At 49.7% G+C, this 17,872-nt stretch overlaps 1 protein-coding gene across 11 annotated transcripts in view; it reads right to left on the reverse strand.

The window, feature by feature from the left end:
- The window catches only part of LOC102092327 (E3 ubiquitin-protein ligase NEDD4-like), a 122,222-nt gene that overhangs the window by 68,655 nt on the left and 35,695 nt on the right, over nucleotides 1-17,872 (reverse strand). For 5 of the 11 annotated variants that reach the window (XM_065044516.1, XM_065044517.1, XM_065044520.1 and 2 more), the window contains exons 3-5: nucleotides 10,017-10,098; nucleotides 6,686-6,724; nucleotides 5,153-5,206 (exon numbers count right to left, since the gene is read on the reverse strand). In XM_065044516.1, coding sequence (XP_064900588.1) covers nucleotides 5,153-5,206; nucleotides 6,686-6,724; nucleotides 10,017-10,098 — 175 coding nt within the window. Of the gene's footprint in view, nucleotides 1-1,175; nucleotides 5,116-5,152; nucleotides 5,207-6,685; nucleotides 6,725-10,016; nucleotides 10,099-17,872 lie in introns of those variants that run through there. The other 6 variants (XM_065044512.1, XM_065044511.1, XM_065044519.1 and 3 more) reach the window with 5 other exon arrangements.

Below are 17,872 nucleotides of genomic sequence, written 5' to 3' on the forward strand. Positions count from 1 at the left end.
TCTGCATTTCAGATTCTCCTGCTGCAACGTTCTCGGGCTGGCAGGAAAGATCCAACGCGCTCCCTCACAAGGCGGCTGCCTTCCAGAGACCCAAGCGAAACCGGCGCTGCCCGGGGATTACTTCCATGTCACTTTGCTTTCAATACAGGTTTAGGGATACTTTGTGATTTTCCCCTCACAACGCCTACTGAAGAGCTAAAAGGAAGGTTCCACTGGATAACCTGGCAACTCCCAGCCCCGCACAGAAAGCTGCCGGCTGCCTGTCCGTCTGTCTGTGCCGCGCTTCGCGGAACCAACGCGCACAACACACAGGCAACCAACACCAAAAGCCCCTCCTGGCGAGCCTGTTCTCACAGCTGGAGACGGAGCGCTTGCTATGCTATATACAGCAGCACCGGCTGGGGAACTCGAGTGGGCGGTGTTCAGTTGCACTGTAAAGCTATTTAAGCAAATGACTAAACCCCGAAGTTTCATTCCTACTCCGGTCTTGTAAAAAGTGGCTTAAAACCACAAACCATCAATCTTCTCCCGTTATAACAAAGAAAAACCAGGTTAATTTGTCATCCTAAAGCAAACCCACGGCAAACACAAACACGACGCTTTAGCGAGCTGTGCCCAGCTCGCGGCACACAAAAACGGGGCACGGCTTTCATTTCCACAAGGCAAAAAAATCACAATTGTAAGATTTTTTTCCTAACTTCTTGGTACCTTATCTGTTAAGTCAATATCCTGATTGGAGTTACCGTAAGCCTTCTACTTAGCTACTTAGCTACTATTGCATTAGCACACACATTTTAAAGCCGAGTGGAGGCACACGTGTGTACATTATACTCAGAAGGTGTGAAAGTATTTGTTTTTAAAAACAGAGCGCAGCAAAAATTCACGCAGCGAGGTCTCAGCCAACTAAATTAACACGAACACTTAATTTGCCGCTCGAATGTTTTGATTTTCAAAATCTTTCCAGCTGATGTAACGCCGAATTAAGAAACGTGTGACATTAGGATCTCAAAATATTACACTGGATGTAATGATAACTGAGAGCAAAGTTGGGTTAGATTAGAAACAGAGATGATTGTGCTTGCCCCAGAGAAATGCAGAACATTCTAGCGCTAACAATGGACGTGCCGCAGCTGCGCCAAGCGCAGACCCTTTGCAGTTGTGTTTCACATACTTACTGCGGCGCCGGTGGCTGCGGGGCCAGGGCTGCCACGCTCCTCCTGACCGACCACCCGGCCTTGCTCTTCGGGACCGCGGGTGACAAGGATTCTGAAGTGCTGCTGCCTCGTGTTTTGATCCGGTCTGATTTTAAACAGGCAGCCCTGCCCCTGAGCAATCCGCTCTACCGAATCGCTCCTAGGCACTTCTGACCCGTTCCTGCAGTTCCCATGTGGTTCCGAATCCAAGCCGTCATCCGCGGGGCTCGTTTCTCCGGTCGGTGGCTGGACAGGGTAGGAAGTGCTCCTTTCCAGCCGTATGCGAGGGTACCTGACCAACCTGTCCCCTTTTGTTCCAGTAAAACCAAAGTTATATTCTCCTCCCGCACTCGTACCGCTTGTCTGCGGCTGCTGTAACTGGAGAACAAACAACTTTTTCCCTGAATTTGCTGACATATCTGGCACGTGCTGCAGAGACCAACGCCGGGGCTCGGGGGCAGGAGCGCTGTTTTGGGCCTCGCTACCAAAGGGGAGCAGCGTCACCTGAGGCACATCTGCGCTTGAAGCCCGATGCTGAATCCTCACACCGCTTATGTTTAAGCCTGAAGCTGCTTCATTTGCCTCGGCTCCTTGGGCAGCTGATGAAGCATCCTCACTCTGGTTATTAGAAGGAATAGTACAAAATATTCTGCGATTACAGCAAACAGTTCCGTTAATCTGTTGCCCTAAGTCTTCCGTCAGCCTGGGTGCAGAGCTCTCAGGGCTCACCTCTGGACTGCTGGCAGAAGAATGGGTTTCCCCAGGGGACGCGTAACGCTCCCCCAAGCCCGAGAGCTCACCAGGAGCTGTCTCCTCCGGAGACTCCAGCGCTGCGCACTCGTCCGCGCAGCCGTTCGCAGTCTTGCGCTGGAGGGAGATCTGCATCGACGAGCTCCTCGTGGGACGCACATCCACGCTGTTCAGCAGCTGGGGAATAAACATGGACGTGCTCCTCTTCAAGGAGCCCACTTCTTGCAAATCGCCGCCGCCACCGTAATCCGCCCCGTGTCGGGAGAAAGCGTGCGGACTGTGCCTTCTCGGCAGAGTGTGGAATGCCATGAAAAAGTCATCTTCTCTCTCCCGGTCGAGGATCTCCGATTCGGGGGCCGTGTTGCTTCGCCCAGAGCCAAAATGAAACCGCAGCCGATGGGCCATGGTTTTACAGAGAGAAGAAAAGGAGAGGGAGAACAGCAACAATTCAGGCACTGCCAGAAGTTAAAAACCAAAGACATAAACTCCAAGAGAAAGTGTCCCATCTGCCAAACCGTTAGCGCTGCAGCCCTGAGAGCGACAGATAGCAGAAATAGCCCAAGTGGCGAGCGGCATTCCAGGCATGGCTGGGGCTGAGCAGCGAGCGGCCGGGCAGGCCGGGCGGCGGGGCCGGTCACGAGGCCGGAGGGCTCCCCGCCGCAGCGGCCCCGGGGGCGCGCAGGGGGTGCCTGACACGGCACCTTCCCAGCTGCTCCCTTTCCATCAGCGGCCGGCCCCAGCGGGAGAGCTGGCGCAGCTGCCCGGGGCTCCGCACCGCTATAAATCTGAACCGCCGCGCATTTGCATACGGCACCCCCGCAAAGATTCAACTGCCACAAAAGCGCCGCGATCCAGTGTCAGGACTGTAAGGCAACTCACATGCAAAGGAGAAAAATTATTTCAAGCTTAACGTTTTGGGGTGTGTTACAGCACTAAGCTGTCATGGCAGAACACGAATAAATATAGCGCAGTTACGCTTTCAATTTTAACTCTGCCCAGAACATGGCTAAGCAATGAACTTCTTGCCTTTAAAAAGCCGCAACTTTCACACTGTCCCTACAAAGGCAATCTAACCTACGCTGCCCTGCGCAGCCCCTTCTGAGAATTAAAAATTAAAACAAAGCAATCGTACACATGGCAAAGAGTTCTCACACAAAAGAAGCAGCAGAAAAGTGCAAGATGGCAGGAGCTACAGTTTCTTTTTCAGTTTTACCAGGCAGTAAAGACGAGCGAAAAGCGGAGACGGGTGTTGCATGTCGTTTTGCACCGGTTTGTCTCAACGGCGCTCCGAAACTCTGCCCGTTGCTGGCCAGGCTCCAGGGGCAAGCTCAGCCCTCGCCAGAGCGCTACTGCCAGCGCGGAAACGCGGCGACGCCGCGCCGGAGCCGGAGAGCTCGGAGCGCAGGCAGGCAGGGTGCACCCCAGCGCACACCAAACTCCCCAACGGGGCGACGCAGGAGCGTGTGAAGGGTGCTCACAACAGCGCTGGCTCACACACACTAGGAGCGTGCACCGGGGCGCATGGGCGCTCGTGCCCTGGGAGAACCTGAGAGCCTACGCCTCGTCCACGGCTCTGGAAATTTGTAGGTGGAGCGCCAATATTTTATTCTACACGTTTCAACCTCTGTTTGCAAGGAGCTTGTTTTCAAAAGACAGAAAATGACCAATCACAAGAGAAATGGAAGCTTAAAACCATAGAACTGCCAACAGACCACACAATCCCCAATTGTTTTAAGTGGACTATGAGCCAACAACATGAAAAGCATGAATAGCTTCTACAGAGCAACAGTACCGTACTTCACTTGTGGAAGCAGAGGCGCTGATATTATTTTAGCTTATTTTTCAGACAAAACCTATCATCCAAGGCCGCGGTCTCTTTGCACCAAAGGTGAAGCCTGCATCACGTTTTGCACGTTCTCTGTTTTGACTGGGGCGTAGAAAGGAAAGGGCGTACGGCAAACCAGAAAGCGCTTTGATAACTGGAGAACACCAAGAGGAAACAAAGTTCTTGGGATAAAAACCATGCAAGTATTGACAATAAGCCAAAAGAACCAGTTCAGTGCCTCCTCATTCAGTAAACACAGCCTGACGGCCATTTGCCACAGGACCCGCTGCCTCAGCCCGCAGGGCGCTCAGAACCATCACTTTATGTCCATAAACACGTTCAGTCAGCCCACCATAAATACAGTCCCAGATTTACCGAATTACTTCCTTCCTAAAGAAGGATACGATCATTTGGCTGTAAGTTGGGTTTGTTGTTTGGCTGGGGTTTTTTCACCCAGAAGGTGACAGCTTGTATGGTTCTCCTCGCTCTACATTTAACAGGAAGGCAGAGGAAAGAGCGGAGGTTTTGAAGTCAGATGTTTCCATACTGGGATTTGTGAGTAAAAGCTTCTCTACAACACTGATGATCCTAGTCTTTACGAAGCAAATGAGACTGCGCTGTGCCCAACCAAGCAGATGTAACACTGATCTCATAAACAACGAGACGGTGTTACAACTTTCAAAAGACAAACCCAAAAGAGTCACTCCCCCGTACGCCACTGCACTGGCATATTGAACCCAACATGTTCAGAATGACAGCAGCACTTATTGCACGTACGGCTGTGTGAAAATCTTCTCTACTTAATCACAGCAAACGCAAGCAGCACTCAGATGTTGGGAGACACCTCTAGAAGAGCTACTGCCTCTGACAAATTAAGTTAAGACTAACCATGCCAACAACATGCTGGGCGCTAGGAGGCAGAGAACTGAAAACGTAGCAGAGAGCATCATTCTGCCATTACCTCAAGCCTCCATACAAGCACATGTTGGGTATTAGGCGCAGCGCGGGTAAGCGCAGCCCAAACAAGAATGCACAAGTATTAAAAACATGATGGGGGTGAAGTAGCTGCTTTTGAGTAACTAAAAAAGGTCAAGACCCTGCCAGTTTGCACTGGAGAGGCCCAAGGAAGAACACGGTGAGGTTTTCGGTGCCCAGACACCCAGGTAGGAAGGACCACTCTGGTCTGACCCAGCACGGTGCTGCTTTTGTGGAGCATGTTCTGGCCATCAGTCCCAAATGCAGATGCTTTTTGTGCTTCTATCTGCATTTCTTAGCACACTTGTTAACGCCAGCCAAACACAGCCCTTTGAGATGTGCTATACGTTCATCAGCTGTGTTACACGGACCTCGTGATGAGCGGAACACAAGCAAGACAAGCACTCACCAATCTGTTCTCATCAAACACTTCAAACAGGAGACGATGGTTGGTTGGGTTCACCTAGGAGAGAATTCAAATAATGTCACTGCAGGTTCATCAGCTTGATGATAACAAAACACGGGTACTAGTTCACACAGTGGCCAACCACGGCAAACAGAACAGGACTAACGGGTTTATGTAAATCCCTGGTTGTGCTTCCACTGCAGCACCAGCACACTTGGTTTGTTTCTAACCCCGGTGCAGCTGGGCCAGCCCGGCAGCTCACACTACACGTCTCATCCACCGTGCCCAACGCCAGCACATTCACCACATGTGCCTCTGCAAAACCCCACACGAGTCTCCGACACGCGAAGCCAGCAAACACATCTCCACAAAATCACTGGCATTGAGGTGAATTTAAACAGAAAGACAAACACTGAAGAGGAACAAAATAAACAGAGAACTCTCGAGGAAGACAAAACAGCCACCATTAAACAAGAAAAAGTTCTAGAGTATTTGATGTGTTGTCTCAGAAAACTTTGTAATCCAGGTTACCAGGTCCAACTCGTTTAATTAAGAAAATGCAGAACTACCATTCCACAAGGGGCGGACAGTTCTGTGGGGCGGCAGCGTACTCCCCAGCTTGGGGAAAATCAGACGACTGCGACACGCGAAGAAGGATGCACTCTGTTCTATATTCACACTATTGGTTGGCATTTTTAACATGTTTTAGAAGTATTTCTTTTATTTAAAAATAAAAATTCCACTTAAACCTGAAAAGACGGGTGTACTAACCATGATACTGGTGGCAATGGCCTGAGAGATCCCGCCAGCCATACAGGCGGTCGCTAGATCCTAACCCGCCGTTTGAAACAATGCACGGGGCACGTCTCCTCAGGCGGCTGGTTGGGATCACTGAAATGCCACCTAGGCTTTTGTGACAGCCACGGCTGCACTGAAATTCAGCCATTCTTCCTTCCACAAATATGGTCAGCAACTAAATAAAGTTGGTATAGTCCTGCTCACTTATATTACGTTGGGTTTGATAATCGCTATTTTAACCCCTCCTTTACACTTCCAAACATTTAAAATTATTTTCTTGGTGTGATAAAAATCACTCAGTTCTAGCTGTCACTTGGTTTTCATTGTACGCAAGATCTGGAAAGACTGAAGTTAATTAAAAATAAAAAGTCATATTTTGACCTTTTTGCTAAGTAACATAAAGGCCAAGAGCAATCCTTGTCTGTCTTCCTTCTCTACTGTTTTCTCTCCATGATAGCTCTTGGAAATAACCCCGACCAGTCACCACTGTGCGACCCTTTCAAAACCACGGGAAACACGCTCCAAATAAAACCCCTAATTGTGAAACTGCCCATTTCTAGGCTAACCTCAGGCCAGCCTCTGCTGACCATTCCATCGCTACAGAAACTGAGGAGCAGTTACACCAGGACAAGCATTTTCTAATGAAAACACAATAAATAAGCTTCTTCCCATCCTTCAAAACGCCATGTGCTCAACTGTACACATTAAAATAGTAATTGCAAGTAAAGAGAAACTTACTCTAAAATAAAATTCTTCATTCCATTTCGGATTCAGCGTCTGTAAAAGAAATAGATATGTTTACACACCAGCATTTCCTTACGCTTACCACTCTGTAATCTCCAAACTGTGCGTGCAAGTGACAGTGCTCTGGGAAAACAGGAGAAACGATTACGTCAAAAACAACGCCATCAAATTATTTAGAAATGCTCTATCCAGTAAACTAAACGCGGGAGGATATTGGAGTCAGATGATCCTAAAATAGATGGTAAGTACAAATAGGACTCTACGAGTAAAAGGCAAATCACGGAGAACCTATAGAAACAAAACCTGAAGACCCGTTTCATTTTCAAGGTTCATTGACACCCAGATGAAAAAAAGGTGTTTTTTTTAAAACCCACGTTCAACTTTAGGGCCACACAAATCTGGGCAGATTTATACCGTAAATTAAACAGAAAAAGACCAAGGGGAAAGGTTATTTGCTCCGCACAGCTGCAAAGGACCAAAGGAAAGGGCAGCGCCACACGGCCCCGGCGTGCCGGCTGTGAGGAGCCGCGCGCGCCGCGAACGGCCGCCCCCCAGCTCCCGTTCCCGTGCCCCTCTCTCATCAGCCATGGCTGGCAGTGGCCAGACAGCCCCCCTGCGACTGAACAAACGAGGCACGGGCTCGCGCTAGACCGGAGGACACCACTGTCCAGCAATGATGCACTCGCTTCCAATGCTGCTTAGCCACCAACGCACATTGTAGCACATACTCGACTTGGGGAAATGCTCTGGTAAAGCGGCAGAAATCTCTTCCGCCTTTCCAAGTCAATCAAGCAGCAGGTCAGGCCAACCCACTAACACCAGCACCCGAGCCAGAAGAAAGCCGTGGGACGAGAGGCTCCAGAAATAAGAGCACAAATAGCTTCAGAGAGGGTATTAGCACGGAAACAACAACAAAACGCCTCACCAGCAAAAAGTTACATCCTAAAAAGGGCAAGTGCTGCTCAGATAAAGAACTGCCAAGAGTCACGCTGAGTTAGATCTTCCACAGGATATTAGAACAAACCAAGGGCTTTCAACCATACCAATAAAAGGAAAACACAAAAAGAAATGATGCTTCTAAGCAATGAAGCTCAACAGGGAGGCTACGCATATTTCGATACAGGAAATTACGTTTAACGTGACAAATAACTGAGAGGGATCGGTACGAAGACAGAAGTTGTCACAACCGATGCAGCAGTGACATGTCCAGAGCTCAGGAACCTGGAGGGAGCTTCATCCAGCCTTGTGAAAGCACTGGCACGCGAAGTCACAAGCTGAGCAGCAGGAATTTTACAACCCCAGTAAGCGTTTCACAGGACCAAGGCAGCAAACAGCACACGCGGCTTTGTCTGCTGCAGACAGAAGAAAGAGCATTTCTGTGGAGCATGCCGAGCCAGCTGCAGCAGGAGACACGCGGCAGCCGGCAGGTTTCCCGGGTGGATGGCAGCGTGTGGAGGGAGGTAAATCACAAGGCTCAGCCACCCAGCGCCGCTCGGATCCCGCCTGCTGAACGCGCGGGCTTGCCAGGGCGAGGAAGCAGAGGTGATGGAAAAGGCAAGGTACAGGGCAAAGGCAGTCCCTCCCGGCCACGCTGCTCGACACAGACACGCAGGACCCACCCCGACTGAGCAAAACCGCACCGGGAGAGAAACGAGACACTAGTGAAGGGTCAGACACTGCCAGGTACTGCACGGGGAGAGAAACGAGACACTAGTGAAGGGTCAGACACTGCCAGGTACTGCATGGGGAGGGAAACGAGACACTAATGAAGGGTCAGACACTGCCAGGTACTGCACCAGGAGAGAAACGAGACACTAGTGAAGGGTCAGACACTGCCAGGTCACAAGTGACAGAGCTGGGCGCCATAACTGGCGCTGTCTGCCACAGTCACTCCTGGGACTGGTTTTGCTCAATGTATTTTGATTAATGATTTTAACCCCAAATCAAGATGTGTTAAAGATGTTTGTTGTTTATGAAATAACCAGAGATTGGAAATTGCATAGGAAGAACATCGCTTTGAGAAAACAGAAATGACTACAACTTTCCAAGGGCTGAGTTAACACCACTGTTCTGGACAGGACTGAGAAAGCCCAGGCTTTACGTGACAGTTACAAGAACCAGTGCAAAAGGCAGATGCAATCCCAGCAACACACCGTCATCCCGGCCCTCCGCCTCCACTCCCTAGGTCTTCCTAGGGCAGCACGAAGCTCCGTGAGCTCCTCTCTTCCTCCATACAATCCATACATCACTTCCACACCTTTACTACTCTTTTTTAAATTGATGGTGCTCTTCTCAGCAGCTTTATTATTCTCCAAAGCCGGTAAGATGAGCAGTAATGTTACAACCTTGTGATTATTATTGTTAGCAGTAATAATTATATTATTATTTCCAATCCAATGCTCTCATTTCAACCCCTCACAACTTTCTGTGCTGTAGCCATTACATTTGAAATGCGTAGGAGGCAAACATGCCATGTCTTTAGTAATCACGCTTTTGTACCAGCAACACCCTTTCAAATAAGGGCAATAAGAATTTTAAAATTAATTTCAAAAATTAGGTTAATTAATTTTAAAAAAGAAGTAGTCAGAAATTGCCTAAACCTCAAGTTGCGGTCACCTGCGTTTCCTAGGCAGCACGGGCAAAGCAGAGTCCATCGCCACGCCGCCGTTCCCATCTCCTGTCCCCACGGCACGGACTTGCTTCCAAGACCTTCCCCTGGAGGCGCAGGGCTCCCGCGCCTTCCCGCGCCGTCCTGAGCTTCACCCACGAGTCACACACCGGCTGAGGGTGGAGGGACCTCTGGGGCTCACCCCGACTCTCTCTACCCCACACCAAAATCCTCCCGCCCACCGAGCCACGGTGGGAGACGAAACCCCCCCGCCCTCCTCAGGCCCGCCCGCCAGCTCCCACGCCGCCGGCACACAACCAACAAGCCTGCAGGACCTGCGCCTGTCTAAGCGGTTCTTTTGCAGCAAGCCATTATCTTCAAGGATCCTAAGCATACATTGGCAAACAAGCCCATGAAAGCAAACGCACAGAGCGTCCAGGGCACGCGGCTGGTCAGGCCTCTGCCGCCCAGAGCTCTGCCCAGGGAAGAGCAGCTGCCCATCCGAGACTCTGAAGTCTCAGCCCCCAGCACCACTGGTCCAAAATTCCTACACTATTACAGGTTTTTCATTAAATAAGAAAATGAGCTTGCAGCTACGCTGATTTTATCCCTCCCACCTAGCCTTTGCAAGGTAAATAAGCGTTCTGTTGTTACAGAATCATGTTCCAATATTCTTAGTAACTCCAAAAAACTGGAATAAGAAGGGTATATACATACCTTTTTGATAGTTTTTGTCTGCACAAGAGCGAGTTCTCTGTTCTCATCTGCTACATACAGGGAAAGTTTCACATACGGGTCACTGCAAAAGAAGATGTCATATTTAATGGGAATATAATTTTACAGCCAAATATCATTTCAGTATGAATTTGTCATTTAATTGGATAACAATAGCAGCTCCAAACGCTTCTAGTGAAAGAGTTTGCAGTGAAACCTCCTAACTGTAATATGCTACTGAAATAGCTAAAACACGTTTTTGAACGTGCTCAATTAAATACCAACCACAGCATTAAAGCCACCTGAGCCGCGTCCCTGGCTGGCACGGGCCTGCGCTCGCTGCCACCGAGGGCTCCAGGGCTCCGTGTGCCCCTGCGGGTTCAAAACCCTTGCAAATAATGCATCCACTAATACATTTAGGCCACGTAAAAGGCACTGCCAGCTTGGGTTTCTGGCTTTGCTTTTAGCTTTTTGGATAGCAATGATCATTTCAAAAGAAAACAAATAAAACTGTTAAACAGAACATATGGAAACAAAACAAAGAAACAAGACCTGAGATTTACCACTATGGTTTCCTACCCAGAAGCTGTGAGTGATGCGATTTGACGACAGCTTACAGAAAAGGATGTTTAAGTTATCTGCTGTACACACTGCTCAACTGAGCGTTTCATTCACAACTCTGGGAGCTGCAGCCGCCTGAACACATCTGAGGGCTGGAAGTGCTCGCTGTGCCCTGAACTGCCGACGCGGCCCAGGGGCTGGGACGCCCGCGTGAAAGCTGCAGGAGCAGAGGTGGGCAAAAGGCAGCGGCGGCACAGACAGCGGCTCGGCCACCGTCCAGGCCTCGTCCCCTAAGAGCTCAGTTACCTCAGCTATAACCACACACAATTCCTGTCCACGCCATCACAAAATAAGAGGACATCAGTATCAGAAACCACAGAACGCTGAATTCCTAAGTTTTCTTCTCCACTTGGAATTAGCCATAAATAAATATTGCTGTAGTCTGTTGGGTTGCTTGTCTCATTAACCCAGCAAAACGTACAGGTAATCAGGTACACCTTCTTCATTAGGATACAGGATCCTGGTAACCACAGTGAGGCATGGAAAGGGCTAAACCAGACAGGCTTCCAGAATCGAGAACCCGGGTATCTTCTGTGTCCAGACAAAACACACACTGAAACTTCTTTTCAGGCAGCACACACACTAGTTCTTTGTTCAAGTGATACTACAGAAGCCAAATGCTCAGGAAAGCCCTTCAGTCAGTCCCCTTGAGCTACATCTTTCTCTGGAGAAAGCTGTGTTCCCACCTTCATCAGCTCAAAGGAAGGTCTTAGTGCAAACGTGACCGCTTACAGGTTTCTGCCAGTCCCACTGGGGACAGGGTTCCATCACATCTCATTTCAGTGAAGTTCGTGTCCAAATTATACTGAAATACAGCAAAAGAAATTGCTTCTAAATCAACAGATCTTAAAAAAAACCCCTAAGACAAATGGGATGAGTCAGGTATCTCTCCTGCAGGCTCTAGCCCTGCAGAGGCCAGGCAGATCTAGAGCTTCAGCACTAACTGAGCATGCACGTACTGTATCCAGTTAAAACGGGAAAGGATGAAAGCATCCATTCCACTGTCAGTACCAGCGCAGCTCCCAGGTCTGAGCCTGGATTCGGAACTCCAGCCCGCGCTCCCTCGGAGCTCCCGCGCCACCTTCCGCGGAGCCTTGGTGCTTCTCAGCGCCGGCAGCGCTCGGTCACACAGACACAAGCGCAGCCAGACTCCGTTCCACGGGGACCAGGCAAAACAAAGCAGCTGCTGCTGCTGGAAAATGCAGAGTCCCCTGTCTCCAGCCGCTCCAGCTGCCCAGCACAGCAGCCAGTACCAACCACAGAGACATCCAGCAACAGCTACAATCTGCCCAGCACAGCAGCCAGTACCAACCACAGAGACATCCAGCAACAGCTACAATCTGCCCAGTACAGCAGCCAGTACCAACCACAGAGACATCCAGCAACAGCTAAAATAACATTTGAGTGCCTAGCACTGAGATACAGGTTAACACTGCAGAACAATGCCGGTCCCTAACTTCTGATTAGTAAGAAATCTCATCAGCTGGAAATCTCACGCCTGTTGTCTGCTCTGTCAGTGACACCACGGAAGCTCCTGCGATCAAACCACCTGTGAGGAAACACTAAGCGAGGCACAAAAGTAAAAGCCAACGGACTAGCTGAGACTTCCCGAAGAGCAAAGTCGAAGCGCTGAGCAAACTGGTGAAGACATCCCAGAATGGCAAAAGAATGAAAGCAGCAGATCCACGATCAAGAATATAACTCCAGCAGCAACACAAAATAGCAAAAGCATGGCAGAGAACAGCCACTAACCATCACAGCAGCAGCAGGGGCACAGAAGGAACTCTACAACGGCCAACTGCACCCCGAAGTCCCATCGAAAAGCAACTGTTCTAGATCAACAGGGCACCTTTGCAAGCTGAAACTGCTACTGACATGGGAGATTTATTAGACAACAACACGAGCATCAGTAAAATTGAGGAACTTTTGCATAAGAACAAAATATAGCACCTGATCTGTTCAAACAAATCACTGGAAAAGTGAGCATAGGAGCAAATGGAATGAAATCTCCAGCAGGCAGGAGAGAACAGCAGATTCCTGTCTAACAGCTTTACTTGTACAAGTCTTGAGGAAAGGAAATCCTGACGATCCAGACCACAGAAGACACAATCAGTGAGACACCTGCTGAGAGTACCCATCAAAAACAACAGTCAGAGAGAACTTTTGTGCACAGAAAGCAGACTCCATCACTTCGAGGCTGCGCTTGCCTCCTATTTTTCACCCTGCAATTGCTGGATTAAAAGAAGGAGAGGCAGGGCACTAAAATGAAGTACGGCTTCTGGATTTGTATAAGGTAGGCAGATTCGCTCCTGAAGAAGTTGTTATTTAAAACCCCCTATGGCCCCTGGTAAGCACACGTACAAGTGATGTATGAATGCTTTCATTGTGCTCTAAAAATAAGCAGGAAATAGAGAAATTAGTTCCTCAGTTCCTTGGGAGCAGCAGTGTGCCTCCAGCCACTGCTGGTTCATAGCGGGGCAGCTGAGGAACGTGGAATCACACAACACAGTCGTTTTGGTTGGAAAGCAGAGGAAGCCCTGCAGTTCACGTAGATGGCACCATGTATCCGACATGTGCAGCTAACGCCTTTGGAATCTGCTTGGAAAAGTCGCTGTAGCTTTCCGAAAAAGAGCCAGGTTGGTCTCGGGAAGAGGGTAAAAGCACTGCAGAAAGCACGCCCACAAAGGCAGCCTGAGCCACTGGGAATGGAAGGCAACAACACAACAAGGGCTGGGGGCCCTCCAGGCGCGGGGAAGGAGAGAAGCACAGCCACGCTGCCAGGCTGAGGGGCTACAGGCTTGAGTGCCTTCGTTCTCATACGCGACAACGTCATCTCTCACTAACATCACAAGTCGGCAGATATATTCAGTATTTATTCAGTCATTACCACATTAGTGACTGGAGACGAATGGGAGATGAACACCTGTCTACAATATTCCTCCTTACAAAATCCCCAACTGATCAAAACCAATAACCTCATCTATCCTGACGTGACTGCCTAAACCTGAAGCGAGTGCCGACGCCTGCTCAGATCAGCAGCACGTGGAGCTGCTTACAGCTCTTGGGAGAACAAACGGCAATCCCAAAAAAACGATGTTAAGAAAAGTTATGCTAATCATAACCACAAGTTGGTGCAGAGCTGGGCAGAGCAACAGCCATTGAAAAACCCCGAATCCGAGGTCTGAAGAGATCCTTTCCTGGCCTTCTGAAGCCCCTCACACATTCAGAACTGTCCACTTGCCATGGTTTTGTCAACTCAGTATTTGGTATTTTCTTAAAGCTCAAATAATTGCAGATCTATAATTATCTTTCATTTGAATGTCAGCTTGAGAAGGCAAGCGTCCAGCTTTTCTTCTCACGGAGGACAACAGAAAGCACTGATGAATCGATAACCCTGAAAAGAAGGAAAGAAACCACATGCAAACAGATCAGCATCCTTTACAAGTTCTTATCCTGATGCTGCGAAACTGGGGCGCATGAACAGCTTCCTATTTGTTCGCTGAGTCTGGAACTGCGTTGCTATACGCTCCTGAAACAGCTTAGAAAGCACCTCTCAAAATAGCTTTTGCCAGCGGCCCAACGTATTGTTTATTTATTTTAAGCCACAAATTCAGAGGGTGGAAAGCACAGGCATACGTGAAAGAACAATGAAATTACTAAGCCCTACACTGCTCTATTTTTACGTTAAAAGCTGAAACCGCCCCCCCAAATATAAAATTTAGTATCCCTCGTTGTGCCAGTGCGCGCACGCCAAGCTCGTCACACGGAGGCCAACTCCAGATCTCAAAACAGCCCTGTTGTGTCAAAGGCAGCAGATGCCGACCCTGCTGCTGCGAGGAAGGCAGGCGCGCCCCCTCGGCTGCCCCCGTGCCAGCGGCCCCCCAGGCCCGCGGTGCGCAGAGCGGGGCGCGCGCAGCCCCGGGGGGCCCGGCCTCCCAGGAGCCGCGAGGAGAACACGCACACCGTGCCGGGAACCGCTGCCGTCCTGCACCGCTGCACCGAAACCCGAGGACGCTCTGCAGGGCTTCCAGGGCTCATCCCCTCCTCACCAGCCTGCCGCTCTCATATGAGAGAAGGAAAACGTGCAGGGAGAGGGACACCGTGCAGTTCAACCTGCCAGAACTCACCTGCCTGCTTTGCTTTTTAATTAACGTATTTATGTTACCCCAGTCTTAGAGCGGGTAATATTTATTCTCACCAAGACACTGTAAAGGTTAGAAAATAGCAGCACAATTTGTTAAGAGGCACAAGACAAAGCAAAGTCCAGGGTTTGTTTCACGCTGAGATTGGTGCCCCCCAAGCGGCATCTCCCAGATGGGCAGGCAAAGGGCCCACCAGGCCGGGAGGCGCTGTCCGGGGAACCACACAAGACTGTGAGAAAGGCCTCCATCTTCAAGCTTTTCAGTGCTACCAGCCATGCACAATATTTGTACAGGCACCTACGGTACAGACACAGAAACAGATGTGTAACGGTACCGGAACTGGCTTTGCACGCCCAGCACTTCCTATGAATGTAAGTCCTCCCAACAGGGCACTCGGGTAAACGTGCAGACTGTCTCTCTGCGAACAACCACAGACGCACCTTCACAGCCAATAAGCCTTCAAAAACATGATTTAGCAAAACACACCATCTTCAAAAATATTCAGCGCAATGAGTCCCCATAAAATGACAGGAGCCCCACGAACAGCAATTACCCGCAGGGCAGAAACAGATTGGACTTGGCAAAAGAGATTTCCCTGAACCCAAAAATGTTTTACAGAATCATTTAAACGTACGTAGAGACAAAACGGTGTGTGCACACACTCAGGAGAGCCCAAAAAATGACTTTTACGTTCTAAGCAATGATAGATACAAAGCTCAAAATGCACATCACCAAATAAGGTTAGAGTAATAGAGGTACTTCTACCAAAGCTTCGTGAAGAGTAACAAAAACACTATAAGGCAGAATATCTCTTAGAGACACGATCATTTTGATCCCAATAACCATCTTCCCCGGTGAATTTCCCCATTCCTGTCCTTGTAAGAACACAGAAGTACAATGAAATACAGAAATTAACGACCAGGGAACGCTTCCCAGCATATCGTCTGCATTCGCTCACTGCTCGTTACCTAGCAGGAGCCTCCTGGGGTTCACCTTCCTGTCTGTACCACCTCACATCCATTACAGGTTTTTCTCAGAGAACCGAGATTTGGCTTTCACCATTATACCAGTGTCATGTGAGGTGACTAAAGCAAAGCCGAAGTGACTAACCACGCTGGAATAAAGGAACATGTGCTTCAGGAACAGAACACCTTACCTTAGCCTTCACTGAAAAGCCCGGGCATCCTAACGCCTCACCCTCCGCACCAAATCCCAGAGCCACTCCGCGGGTCTCGCACTGTCCTCCTAGGGCACTTTCCAAGGAACGCCGCACACCTCATCTGGTGCTATTCAAAGAGCTGCTAGAGATAATGACTCACATCACAGACAGCTGCAAACAAGTGCCCGTGGGTGAAAGAGGGAGGTAAAACTATGTACCAAGCTCCACCTACAGCGCCTCCACCTTCCCAGGTTGTTCCTTTAGAACGCTGTTCTCTAACACAGAGGAACACCACCAGATTCCTTTTGCATTTTCCCTGCATTGGAAAACTGTCAGAGCATAAAAAAGCCCAGTTTTACTAAACACCTGGAAAAAAAAAAAAGGTACTTTTGCTCTTATAAAATAGATGGAAGTGTAAACATATGTATTTTGTCATCTTCCTTGAGGCCACTTCTTGTGAGTGTGAGGCAAAGGTAAATGAACTCTAACAGAGGACCTGCGTACATCGGCCCCAGACCTGTGTCACGGGGCAGTGATTTAGGGTCCTATGCTGCTTTACACGCCAAAATACCCTAAGTTCTAAAATCCAGCAGGAAAAACAAACAAACTTAATGACATGTGAGTTTTGGAACAGAGGAGCTCACCACAGGCAGCACCCGACCTGTGCTCAGAGCAGGCTTGCCCGGCTCTCACCAGCAGAGGCCACCGCGGAGGACTACTGGAGCGGCTCAGCCAGCACCGCTCCCGGCCCTGCGCTCCCCTGCCAGCAACACCAGCCGTGGAACGGGGGAGATGAGCTGGGCTTAAATGTGCCGTCAGCCTGCCTTCCTGCAGCCTGCGGTCACGAAGCCAGCCTACGTCCTTCATCCAGCTCCCACAAAGCCTCGCAAGTGCTTGTGCTGCTTCACAGAAGAGCTGGAGGCAAGAGGAAGGAGCAGCTGAGGCAGAGGCCGGGGGCAGGCCTTGTCCTCGCCAGGCTCCGCGCGGCCCGGGGCCACCACCGCGACGGGCCCGCTGCTGCCACCGCCGCTCGCGGCAGATGGGACACGAGGAGCCATTGCACAGGACCAGCCTGGAGGTGGCTTAGCTGTCTCAGCAAAGGCAGAGCTGGCGTGGCGGGTGTGCTCTGCCACCTCGCCCTCGGGAAGCCCGCTCGCAGCCACGCCGCCAGCCCGGCCGCGGCCGGCGCTCCCAGCAGCGCCGCAGGTCACAACCCTGACACCACAGCTGGACGGAATCTGACAAGAGCAAAAAGCAAAGGAAATGTAGCATTAGTCCGTGGAATTCTGTGTGGTTAGGGAATTAGCCAGGTTCAAAAGAGACCAAGTTGGTCATGTGCATAATAAGAGTAGTGAGCTAATTACATCAGAAACTTCGGAATCCTCTGGCCACAAGTCTGATGCTACTCTTCAGTTACTGAGGTAAAACTTAAACTTAGAGAAGCACATTGTTTTCTTGCTAATTTAGGTTGAGTTAGCGGGTAGAGATCACTGTGAAGGCCAGACTTCCAACAACCTCAGATTAAAAAATCCTGAATTCAGACTTAAAAGGAAATTTAAACTCAGGACAGTCTGTTAAGTATGAGGTTTTCAGTGCGAAATAAGGAGCTACCTGTCTTTTATCTAAAAATATCCATTGATCTTTTTTGTGCAACATGAAGTAGGAAAGCAAAGAATACCCTCACAGGCTGGGAGGAAGGTTATTTTTCTAGCTATTTCACCTCCTTCCTATATGAAATCCTTACCCAGGGCAAACAGGTTTCACAGAGATTGCTCCTCTATTTCAGCAGCATTCAGCCCCCCCCCAGCCCAGGAAACAATACCATAGGTGAGAGAGCACCAAGAAGCAAGAGCGTAGAAAACATAACAGTGAACATCACCGACGCCAGGGCTCCCAGCAGCGCGATTGCAGCGCGGCACACAGCGGCTGCCGACAGC

Source organism: Columba livia, chromosome W, assembly GCF_036013475.1.
Source record: "Columba livia isolate bColLiv1 breed racing homer chromosome W, bColLiv1.pat.W.v2, whole genome shotgun sequence".
Classification (NCBI taxonomy): Eukaryota; Metazoa; Chordata; class Aves; order Columbiformes; family Columbidae; genus Columba; species Columba livia.